General features: G+C 43.9%; 1 protein-coding gene across 2 annotated transcripts in view; it reads right to left on the bottom strand.

The window, feature by feature from the left end:
• Nucleotides 1-4169: 4169 nt before the first annotated feature.
• The window catches only part of LOC124998830 (estrogen-related receptor gamma-like), a 30878-nt gene continuing 22021 nt past the window's right edge, over nucleotides 4170-13026 (bottom strand). For both annotated transcript variants that reach the window (XM_047573408.1, XM_047573407.1), the window contains exons 6-8: nucleotides 12806-12988; nucleotides 6024-6293; nucleotides 4170-5917 (exon numbers count right to left, since the gene is read on the bottom strand). In XM_047573408.1, coding sequence (XP_047429364.1) covers nucleotides 5673-5917; nucleotides 6024-6293; nucleotides 12806-12988 — 698 coding nt within the window. In that variant the 3' untranslated portion in view covers nucleotides 4170-5672. The remainder of the gene's footprint in view (nucleotides 5918-6023; nucleotides 6294-12805; nucleotides 12989-13026) is intronic.

The raw sequence follows: 13026 nt of genomic DNA, 5'->3' as shown, positions 1-13026 counted from the left end.
GGCGTAGGTTCCCCCAAAAAGGGGACACCACACACATTTTATAGTGCAGTGTAAGCAGTTTTAGCCAAATGTCACACACACACACACTGCTGCGACATCCCCAAAGGTCACGCCGTCCCTCACCTTATGAAGCATGACACCTAAGACGACGGCCAGCAGCAGAAGAGCGATGGCCGTCATCACCACGATGAACCACAGCTCCCGGACGACCGGCTGGTCTCCCTGGCCTCCCTCTGCCCGCTCACCGCCCCCACCTCCTCCACCTCCTGCTGCAGGAGGAGTGGGGTTCGGTGAATCTGAAACAGAGCATCATGAACATCATAAACATTTGCAATTCATGTCATTTGAGTTGCCTGTACTCAAACTACATCTGCCCATATTCAATGGACGCACGTCACAAATCAACACCGGGAGAAAGAAAGATGATCACACACGAGTTCTTGTTGTGGAGATAACAATGTAACTGGAGACAGACTCGCTAGCGCGGCCTAGTTGCTGGCCTTCACATAGCGCCACTCTCCACACTCACTTTTATCCATTTACATTTCCACGCCAGGGTGATACTGGAGGATCACAGAGTAAATTCATAGCCTCTTAGTTTAATGAGGTGCTGTTTAATGAATATAAAACTCTTATATTTCATGCTCCTTGCCAGAATGTTGCTGGAATTGTTGCAGACTGACAGTATTAAGGAAGGGGCTGATGGGACAGCGTGCAAGGAGAGAAAAGTGCACCCACTCACCAGTGCTGAGGTCCGTGGTTGGGCCTGTGGCGGGGGTCCTGACAGCCCCTCGCTGTGTGATGCATCGATCAGCAAATACCTGCCGGGAGTTTAGGATCACACCTGTCGCCCCATCAATATTTTACACCTGATACTTTTACTTGCAGACTAGCTCCCTGCGACATTACACAGAGGACTGCAGACTTGATTAAAAAAAAAAAAAGTGTTAGATTCCCTCGTCCTGTTCAGCCTGTCTGAGGCTAATGTTTCCTAGAGAGCAAGAGGAAGAGACAAAGCCTCTAGGATCAGGTCTGAGCAAACTGCATGCGTGTTCCTCTGCACCTCTAAAACTCCCATCAACCTTTGCTTTTCTTCAGCAGTGCCATGGTAACGGTCGCGTGTCAGGTTTCGGTTTACCTGGAGGAGCATGGTGGTGGCATATCATCCTTCTGATCCTCCGGTGCACTGGGTGTGAGTCCTTCCTTGTAGGAACATGTTCCTCATGTACACACCGATCAGCCACGACTTGACCACCGACAGGAGAAGTAAACACCATTGACCTTATTGTGGCAAGTCGATGTTCTGCTGGGAAACTTTTGGACCTGGTATTCACGTGGCTGTTACTGAGACATGCACCACCCAGCTAGACCAGAACGGACATCCCCACCCCATATCAATGACACTCCTTGATGGCAGAAAGCATCCCCAGCAGCCGCACACGCACAAAAACGGTTTATAAACAACTAAAAAAAAAACAGTCCTCTCAAACTGATCAAGTATCTGTGGGGTTCTCTGATGAGTCGCAACTGTTTTGGAGCCACAAGAGAGACCTACACAATATTAGGCCAAGTATTAGGTCATAATGTTATGCCTGATCGGTGTACACCTATAAAGTATACACATTTTCCTCATGTAATCCTACTGAAATGACTCATGATGATTTATAAATAGAAACAGATCAGAACTATAAATATCCATATAATGTGTGTTTATCATATATATTTATAAAATCATGTTTACTCAATTCTTTTTTCTGAAGACAAAGGAAAGAGGCAGATGAGACTTCTAGGTAGCATTCTCCAGCCTTAAAAAGATGTGTATCTAATTTGATCTCCTAACACCCCTGAGAACAAATCTAAACTCTTTAAACTAGAGTGGCTTGTACCGTCGCTCCTTCCCTGCAGCGTCCTGCGCCTGCTCCTCACAACCACACGATGGCGCTGGGCAGCAGCTGCTGGGTTCCCTCGTAGCGAGGCGGTGTCCGGTTAATGAGTCCATCGCAGCAGAGCGGGAAGTCATTATGCGAGTACAGCTGCAGCGGCCCTTATCCCCAGCCCAGGCTATTATTACACTGCAGCCGCGCTGAGGTCGAAAGCGATGGCGTTATCTCCACATGTTTTCTTAAACACTTGAGGGCCGCGAAATGTGCGAAAAGTTGATTCTCACTTATGCCCTCTTGTGACCTCTAACTGTACATGTACTGTTGGAATTGTGAGTAACAGGAAGCAGGTGTAGTGTCAGAGGAATACATAAAACCTGATGGTGAGCATCTAAGGTGGGATCCTGGGTAATTTTTGTCAGAAGGATCATGACCGGTTCAAATATTTTACTTCTCTGTGCGGTCTCAAATTATTTAAATAAAACACATTGCTCCACTCTGTCCTGGTTAATGATGGCCCCCGGACAAGCTTAACCCTCATGTCCTGTTTTATTATCTTTATTATTTACATAAATATTTTATTCAGCTTCATAAATACCAAATGTTAGATTAATTACAGAACTCATTATATGCCACTGTTTGTGATGGCGTGAAATATTTTCAGTAATCTAAATGTATTAATCTGACTTATTTGGGGAGTTTATTACAGTCTTGGATGTGTCAATGATTTATGTAATTACTGATAATTATTAAACACTTGTGTTTAACTGTGTTATAATTAAAGGAGGTATATTATGCTCATCTAGAGGTTCAAAATGTTATTGCAGGTGTCTGTTCAAATAGGTTTACATTCTCTAAAGTTCAAAAAAATTATTATTTTGTCTAATATTTGTCTGAAACACTTTGTTTTAGCTCCTGTCTCTTTAAGAGGAAAAATCCAAGTCCATAATATATAACTTCTTTAGCATGGTCTATTATTTATTCCTACATACACAGAATTATCACTTGTTTTAAATGAATATTTTTCTTTTTAAATAAAAAATTTAGGAAATTTCTGGACCTTTTATAGGGGGAAGTCTGATTAATTGAGAGAACTGAGGCATCGGGTGTCTGTGCAAACTCCTCATGGAGGCCTTCGACCACCGGGCCCTTCTTGCTGTGCGTCCATGCCAACACGCAAACCGTGCCGCCCCCCAACAAGGACAACAAGGACGAAATTAAAACATTAAGCGATTATTTAACACCGTCATTGAACGTGTTGCAGTTCCAGACTGCGCGGCTCTGTATCAGCGGCCGCCCCGCATTAACTCACAGCTCATTTGATTTATTTTTACAGGGGAGCTCTCCTCCGCCTAATACCCTAATCAGCATTCATACCTTGCTGTGATGATTCGGGACAATGCTTTTTTATTGAGGAAGTGATCTCACCCCTGAGTGCCAGAATCAGCCCTTTTTACAGCCCATCTCCTCGGGGCCTCATCCATCACTGGGGTGTCTGGGCGACACGGCCGCTAGACACATACTAACTCATTTAAGGAGAGGGACACGCGGGCGTATATCGCTCAAGATCACTAACTCACTTACCGAGGGGCTGATGTGGTGAAGGACCTCCAGCGTCTTTCAGGTCCGCTGGGCGGCTCAGAGACTTTTAACCACAGGTAAATAAGGAGATTATTTGGCTTCTGCTGACAGATGAGGAGGGATAAAGGACTAGGTCACTGGGATTTTTGATTTGTCTCTCTATCTGTTCAGCCGTCTTCATTCTTTGGATTTAACTCACATTTTCTATCAATATTATAGCTCAGTTAAGCATGTAAAATACTATTAAAATGAATTAATACATAATACGTCACTGCTGTGCACATAACTCCTGATAAACCTGCATACAACAGTGCACTGTTTCCCATGTGTTTATCTATTGCTTATAAATGCTACATAGAGGGCAGATAGAGGGCTGAAATATAATTACTATAAATATATATTAAGAGGGAGTCAGTGAATGATGGAGCGATGAGTCCCCTGCTTCTCTCAGCCTCCACAGGCAGCTGATGACCAGCACTCTCTGGGGCCACTGTTAGACTTCATTACATTACGCCTGTTAATTATAAATCTCCATCCAACTGGGCTCAGATGGCCTAAATGTGCCATAATGGTCCTTACTTGGAGAATGACAGCCCACCGTCGGACTGCGCTGAACTGACTGCACCCGGCTCTTAATGAATTTGTTCCAAACCTCCCCCACCCCCCACCCCTCTCCGCTTTATTGAGGAAGACAACACTCGGGTAATATGAGCTTTGCATTAAGGGGATCATCTTTATTGCCCAAAAATCCACCTGAGAATGAAATAGCACGGCACAGCTCATCCGAAAACAAAGCTCATTTGCATCTCCAGACATCTCCGACGCACACACGGCAAATCGTACACGACAAAAAAACATCTAAGCCGCCATCCCGCCGCTACATCTCGCCACAAATGTTACAGTGTCACAGTACCTTCGAGTTAAACAAGGGCCCATTTTGGTGCCCTTCCGAGTTCAATCCCTTCATTTGAAATGTGCAGAAAGAAGAAGACAAATTTCAGAGAAAACTACTCTTCACACAGAACACACTAACAGATCAACAGAGCGCCATCACCGGTTTCCCCCCCAAAACTTCATGGCTAAAAAGGAAAATTAGTGCACAAATTCTCATCCTACACACAGACGTCTACCATAGAAAAGACATCGAGCGACTCTTCCCACTCCAGGTTATACAGCGTGGCAGCCACTTTACATAGTTTATATCTATGGGTCTACAACAACTCTACGACTTTATGATCTTCAAGTACAGGCTCTAATCGCGTCGTCTTTAATTCTGTCGTGATATGGTATGGGTGTCAGCGCTGTAGCAGAGAAGCTAGTAAAAAAATTATCTTACAATGATGTCATTTAAAAATCTTTTAAAAAATTATCATCCGCCGCTCATTAACGCTGTGTTAGTAAAAGAAAACAACAAAAAAAAGAACAGAGGCGCTATTAAATAAATATCACTTTGCTTATCATGACATTAAGTACTCTTTCCCTGAACTTGCCTGATAAAATAAGGAGGCCGGTTATTGTTTTATTATGGCCGGCCACTTCATTGCTTCCTTTCCCTCATCTATGAATCGGATGTGAAGAATAGATATTTTTTTGCGATATGCAACAGAAGAGGGATGCAGGTTTACGTGAGTGTCTTATTGGCCACGTTATGTTACAGTGGACGTTTGCTGGTTTTATTCGATAATATGAGTCTTTACTCTTTGGCAAGACTAACTGTACCTCTCAGGACACATTTGCCTTTTCTACACAAGTGAAACCAAATCATCACTAAACGCTCTACAATGCAGATTTTACAGGCTTTCGAGATGAAGAAAATAATCCACGAGGATCTTCAAGTATCAGCTCTACGTTTTGGCATGTTCAAATCTCTAGAAGGCGTTTCCTCTGCTTTCGCGCCGTCCGTCCGTTCGTCTCCGGCCGCCTCGAAGCAGTTCAGCGCGCCTGATGCGGCGTCGCCGTCAAGACTCTAAAATGCCAAAACTGTTTTTGCTTCCATTCGATCTTTCGTCGGAAGGAGGAGGAGGAGGAGGGATCTAAAAGTGTTCCAGCTGCTGTGTTCCCGCGAATTCAAGAGTTTACTGTCAAAAGCAAGCTGAAATGGACAAATACATGGTGCCACCCCCCACCGTTACCCGTTATCCTTCGTTTCTTCTCATCCTAACCTCTGCGTGGTGGGTCGGGACGAAGCCTGGTGGCTGGCTCTGCCTTGGGTCAGGCCTTGGCCTCGAGCAGTTCGAGGAACAGTTTGTGCATAGGCACCCGACCATCCTGTTTGATGCTGCAGAAGTGCTGGACGGCGCGAGCGGCCGTCTGGCGGAGGAGAGGGAGGGTCATGATCATCTTTCCCGCGCGCCGTGGGTCCTCCGGGTGGTGGGTGGCCTCGTAGTCCTGTAGGGCCCCGTGGAGGACGTCCTGGAGTCTCTGAACTGCCTCTGAGTCTTCAATTTGCATGGAGTCTGGAAGAAGAGATGGGGTTGAGATATAAGAAATTCTTGAAGGGCATGTGAGACAGAAATGCACAGAAACGGCAAACGCAAGACCGGATCTCACTAATGACAATACCTGAGTTAGCTAATGCGATGGCTTTCAGGACCACAAACTCCTCCTTCTCCAGCCCCATAGTTTTGTATTTCTTGACCAGCTGCAGGATGGCGTTGTTGAGGTCGAGCAGCCCGGCCAGCTTCGACTGCTCCTCGTCCATGACGTAGTCCTCGGCGTACACCAACTTGTCCTCCAAGGCCAGCGAGCGGAACACCACCCGAAGGATCAAAATCTCCATCCAGCCGCTCTGCAGCAGACTCATCTGGTCCGCCAGAGAGAGTGAGGGGAAGCCTGGAAAGACGAGAGGACAAAAAAATATATATTCAACAAAACATTCCCACTTTTCATTTGACAAGGAAAAACAAAGGGTTAGGGTCTGAGCTAACTTAGGGCGATGCTTGAAGTACTCAAAAATAAAATAAATGTGGTCTATAAACTGAGTATGAAGGTGGAAGAAGGTCTAATGAGAGAGGCCGTTATGTAGCATTTTCAGGAATTACATAAACAAGAATTATAAAGTCTGGAAAGTAGAATTAAATTATTCAAAAAGACCTGATTGTGAGCATACTTTTTAATCAGCCTTTCATACGTCCTCCATTTTTATTGAAGGACAGTTGTGGGTTGGTTTTATTGCCCATGCTCCCTCAACCTTTGTCATTCCAGCATTTATATTTTATATTTTGTATTCTGTGAATATGTGTATTAGAGACAAATTATGTGGCTGTGAGCCAAGGTAATGAAATCTAGTTTAAAATATGCACTGACGCTGTGTCTGTTGAATGACAATAAAAACGAGTCTAAGGTTACAGAATCTTAACAAAAACTCTCCATACCAACAGGGGGCAGTAGTCTCTATAAGTTAGGATTAGCCTCTCCAGAATCACACCAATCAGTCGGTCTGTAGTTTATTCATTCCATGTTATCATGACATTGTGAAAACATTTGTGTATTTGAGCATTCAGATGAGATGAAAAACGAGATATGTGCCCTTTTGAAAGTCACCGTCTTGTTTGTTACTTTTTCTGTCCGCATTTTGGTTGGCTGGACGGCCAATCAGAGCGATCTCTCTTATCGACACCTTCCACCGCTGATTCAATATGCTGAATGTGTTGAAAAGCCGTCCCCAGAGGTCCGACTAGTGACAAAGGTGTAGGATACACCTGCAAAACTAGCCGTCAAACGGCCAGCCGTCACCTTGGGGTGTCCCCCTATCCGCATCCTTCAGATGTCTCGGATACGATTAAGCCTCTGTAGCTGCTTTACCTTCTGGCTTGACTGGAAAAAATACTCTTTTGGATTTCTACACTGCTCTCATATTTGTGAACTAAATATGAAGCTACGTCCAGTAGCTGGTTAGCTTTAGCTTTATGCTAAGCTAATATAACAGCCTGCATATTTTGCAGACATGTAAGAAAGGTGTCAATCTTCTCCTCTAATGAAGCCCATCGCCATCATGTCCTAAGTTTAAGGTTTTGGTTTGGATCTATTCATTGTGATTGGAATGACTGAAAACGGAGAGTTTTTCCATAGCAGAAAAGACACAGCAAAGGACATGACAAAGGACAGACCGAGTGAATAGGTGGTAAATTTAATTACTCTCTGTAGGACACACCTACTTTGATTGACAATTACACCCCACAGGAGTATGATTAAACCCACTCACTGCCCCCGCATAAACCTGCACACACACACTCCCACGCTCACGTTTTCTGTAATTAAACGGATGATTTTTACACAGCGAGGGCAGGAGGGGGAGGCGTTTGTATTTTTGACACCATCGGTGATTGTTATCAGGATCCACCGCTCTTTACAATCACCGCGGGGACATCAGTGGCACCCGTTTCCCCACTATCGCCCCCCTGATTGATTGGAAACGCTGCCTGTGCACAATTTCATTGGTCGATAGGGATCAGTATTCTGGCACAGGACCATCGATCAGGGACCTGTGCGAGCGTGGGTCTGAGCCTTTGCGATGAAATCTCAAGGAAAACATTTTTTAATTTTTTTTTTTTAAGGACAAATATGAGCCTTCAATAAAGAGAAAAGGCCATGTTTCGAAGGGGTGTTAGAGGAATGCTAACGGAGGGCGACAAGGACGAGAATTCTGGCGCAAGGGTTTCGCGTTATATATCAAAAATAGTCAAATCACGGTCGCCTGTAACGAACTAACATTCGACAGCCAGCTCACATCAAGGACTCCAAAAGGCCAAAACCAAAGAGGGCAGTTGGTCTTTAGCCAGCTCATCTGCCAGTCTGGCCCTCAGACTTCAGACCACATCACTGTCAATCTGCCTGATAGGAGCAGACACAGAGGCGGGGGAGCAGCCAGGACAGTAGCCCCATCACACTCACCTCCCCTTGGGCAAAGAACTCAGATGGCCCGGGCCTCTTTGCCCAGGACCCTGGTTCTCCCAGCAATGGGGGCTGTGTGATCTGCCACTCAACCAGAGCTGATGTGACATGGCCATTAGGCTGCCAGGAAGGGCCAGTCTTTTTTTTTTTTCTTTTATTTTTTAAATACCCATTTTCTCTGTTTGTCTCTCTTCTATCTACTCTCCTCTTGTTTCCCGTCAGTTCGGCTTTCTTATTCTCCTCTACCTCCTCGACTTGTTTCGTCAATGACGCTATTGTTCAGCCTGCTCTTCTCTCTTCTTTTTCTCTGCCTATTGTGATGTCCCCGCACAGGCCACTCTCAATTTTTCCCTTTCTGTCTTTTCATTCATTCCTTTATTTCTCCCTTATCACCCCCGCCCCTCCTTCTCCGTCTGTCTGCCTCCGTCTCTCTGTTTTTGTCTCTGTCTTTTTCCATTAAATTGAAAAGGTCGATCAGTGATGTCGACCGAAATTCCCCAGTTACAGTAAGGACAATGTTTTCGGGTAACAACAGTGTCCTGGTAGGAAGGTGTTCCCGCAGGTAGCATACAGGATTCACTGGTTGGTGTTTTTCATTTCTGCACTTTACTGTGCTTTGTTGTTAGAAGGTGATGCTTTAAAATGAGTCTAATTAACAAAAATACCCCAATAGATAGTCCCAATGGAAGAGTGAACCCGTAAAAGTTTGATTGATTTATTACTGATAACGGATATAATTACCATAATTGACTGGAAGAAGACAGGAAACAGCAGGTAACAGCTGGCCTTAAGGCTGCTTTACTTCTGTGACAGATTCACAGTCAATAGGGACGATGTCAATGTGACGCTGATGCATGAATTTAGCTTTACTCTGTCCAAAGATAACAAAATCTGCCAACCGGCACATCTAAAACATCTTTTAGACTTGAGTTGGTGACTGGAGACGGATCCCAGTTAAGAAATATAGGAAGAAATAAATAAAAAAAAACTTTCTGTAAAATGGCAGTTTGTCACTCCAGCGATCCACATGAGATCCGATCTCAGTTTCACATTCTGTATGCAAATAAACAGCAACATCATTCAGGGTGTGGCAGCGTGTTGTGCCAACGGAAAGTGATTACGCTCGTTGCCCCCAAAACGTTTGCATTAAAAACTTAATGAGTGATAATTGCAACAGCAAACGGTTGGATTGTGATTTCCCTAAATGTGTCAACTGGCAACATTTATTGAATAGGGATAGCGACAGGTTCGGACTCGAGTGATTCGAATTCATCAAACTGAAGTTTAAATGCCGTCAACAACCTGTAACACAGCCCTGATGTCGGCTGCTGTGTAACAGAATGATTTAGTTTTATTTATTTATTTTTTTGAAGATAATAAATAAGAACAATAAGCCTGCTTCTACATTTTTTTGTCATGGCACAAATCCTTCCATTTACAAAGAGAATTTGTTTCCAACTAGTTATGTGATTTTTCTATTGAAATTTGGGCAACACTTCCGACGTTTGAGTAAAAATCCGTTTGACTTTTGGGTATAAACATGGCTCCCCGTCCCTCTCTCCCCTCAGGTGGGTATCTGCTGTGTGTACAGCCGCCTCTCACCGCTGCTCCGCTCTCCCAGCAAAACCCTCCACTGGCAAAGGGCTACAAATACACCCATCAGTCGGACTCCATCTGTCTCATGCGCTGACAGTAAAGAGCCAACAATGGGAGAAAAGAGGCGGACAGTAGCAGCCCAGGGGGGGTGAAAAAAATAGGGGGGGAGGATCGGAGGGGACGAGGGAGCTCGCTAACAGAACAATGGAAATGCTGATGACAGACACCAACACACACTTAAATGGTTGCTCCACTTTGTAGAAATGCAGCGACAAATATAGCAGAGGTATACAAGCACACGCACACACCTGCTTTGTTTGTATTGTAAGCATTTCAGAGACAAGACATCAACAAAAAAAGGGCAGGTGTTTCCCTGGTGATGTTTTGGGTGTGGAGGACATGGCTGATAACACAGTGATAAGAATGTGATAAGAAGAAGACCAGACAGAGGAGGAACCAAGACAGATAATAATGTCACTACCTATTCATCTATCATGTGTCCTTACATCTTAACTTAAGGTTTTTGGTTAATGTTGGAAAAAAACTTGCAGTCTATATTGTCTGATTGTATCACATTATGTCCACACATTATGTAATCATTTAAATTTAAATATTTAAAAAAAAAAAAAGTATTTTCCCTTTTAATTGGATAGAAATATTGTAACCATTTAAACACAATTAAAATGTCAAATTGATTTGTAAAAATTGTAAGGATGACCACTATAATGGTGCCTCTTTCTTTCCTGCCCGGTGACTCGAGCTCTTGGTCTGGCACTACAGAATATTTAAAGATTGGCTTAAATAAAGGTCCATAGTGCAAAACAAAACCTGTTTATAGATGCCTATTTATTTATTTATTTATTTATCACACACTATTAGAATAAGTTTAGACCTGGTCTGGAAAGGTGGACACATGAGCGATCAAAGACTCACTGGTGGATGGACATCATGTGTGAGAACAGGACTGTCCGACCTGAAACCACACAGGTTTCCAGTCTGCGTTGGAGTGTCCAAAACGTTAAAGTCAGCTCAACTCTGACATATAAGGAAGAATATTATGGCCACCCATGAGAAAATAAATTAGAGGAGGTAGATTTTGTTTTCCCAGTGTGCACTTTAAGAAAAAATTTGAAATTTCTACCTCCTCTAATTTTTTTTTTGAACTGAGGTTCATCACCTTTGTGAGCAACTAGCTAGCTGAAGATAGCTAGCTAAAGCTAGGTATTAGGTAAGTTTAGCTAGGTTTTAGCTATCTAGCTGGAAGAACCTGTATCAGTAGATGTCAATATAAACTAATATTGTGTTCATGGACAATCCCTTCGTCTAGTGGTATGTAATTAATAAACAGGACTGAAAAAATAAATAAGTGAAAAAATAAATGAGTGATTGTGCTCCAGACTTGTTAATTAACAAGTCTTTAAATGAAGGCGTTAAATACTTATCTAAAATGTCCACGGTCAGTTGAACGTAACAGATAACTGTTAAACGTATGACGTCAACACCGACAAGATCTTGAGCAAGATTTCAAGTGCGACGACTTGCTCATGCTCGACTGTGTTGCAGCTTTCGGTCGCTCATAGTGTGAACGTAGCATAAGGAAAGAAAAACACAAAGCAAGAGGCTGTGTCGATCTGGCTTTTAGTCCCTAGTGAGAGCTTATCGAAAAGGCTACAGAACAGATTCCAGAGATGGTGGAATACTTGGAATAGTAATAGTCATATTCGCTGCCTTGTGTTATGTCTTGTGATGTTTTGTTAGCTAATTTGTCAACTTGCTATTTTTTTACTCATAAGCCAAGTCGACTTTTTAGAGACTGTTGACCAAGAGCAGAAACTTAACCAGCAGCTATTTTTACATAAATATTCAAGGAAAAGTGCTCTTAAAATTCTAATTTATGTGATTACAAATGCAATGCCTATGGACTGACGTTTGAAAGAAACAAGCAATTTAAACGCGTCAGCTCGGACAATAGAAGATTAATGGGCATTCTTCACTATTGTCTGATATTTATAAATTGAATGACCAAATGACTGAGCACAGAAAATAAGTGGCAGATTAATCAATGGTGAAACTAAAGCCCAAAACTGTTGTCCCTTCCTTTTGCTGAGTTATTGAATTTTCTGGCGCTCACAACATTTCAGCGCTGATCTACACCGACGTCCATTCTGATAGGGAAAGTGTTGGTATTAATCATTAAGTTTTCAAGCAAACTGTGTCATTTGGAAAATTTAGTGTGAACATTTGGAGCACCTTACACCTAACGGTGGCCTAAGACATAAGGGTGTAAAGTGTGTAAAAGCCATTTTTCTGAAAACCTTTAAAAGCTAAGTGCAGATCCACGCTGCCAGCCTCTGCCGCATGTGATTACAGCTGTCAACATAGCTGTATAGCAGCATTTTAATCCCACTAAGCTGTCAAAATGCACTTCCTCTCTGCTTTCCACTCTGTCATCTGCAGAAAAAAAAAACTCTGGACGTCCCTCCTGCTGTTCCTGTGTCAGAGGAGAAGCTAAGTGTGTTCCAAGGGCCAGGAGGATTTCCGTAATTCAGACTGCAAAGGGAGACGGCTGCGGCTCAGGAAATGAGTTAAAACATCCAGGTGGCCACCGGTCATCTGGTCTCACACTTTGGTCGGCAAGGGCATGCCGCGCAGTTAAGCGAGCACGCGCGCACACACAAAGAGGACGACTGAGATAGCGCACAGCCAAGCCTTCCTCCTCTGGGATTCCAGGGAGCGTTTATGCAACCGCAAGTCAAGAAAAATCCCTCCTCTGATCTGATTAGAGACTTAATGTAGCTAATGTGCGTGGTGGTTTGCGCGAGCCAACATCCGACCGAGGGGGGGGGGGGGCCTACCTGGGATGTGTTTGGCCCAGCCGATGTTGACCACCAGCTCTCTGTCAGCCAGGTCGCACAGCGTGGTCAGAGCCTTGATGTCGCTCTCGGGTACGGTGGGGTCCGGCATGGCGAAGATGCCCTCTGGCTCGGCCACCAGCAGCAGAGATACCACCTTGTTCTCCACCACACCTCCAGCAGAGACTTAGAGAGACAGAGAGAGGGCTTCTTATTGATATGAA

This window comes from Mugil cephalus, chromosome 21, assembly GCF_022458985.1.
Source record: "Mugil cephalus isolate CIBA_MC_2020 chromosome 21, CIBA_Mcephalus_1.1, whole genome shotgun sequence".
NCBI classification, from domain to species: Eukaryota; Metazoa; Chordata; class Actinopteri; order Mugiliformes; family Mugilidae; genus Mugil; species Mugil cephalus.
This window is presented reverse-complemented; position numbering and strand designations above follow the sequence as displayed.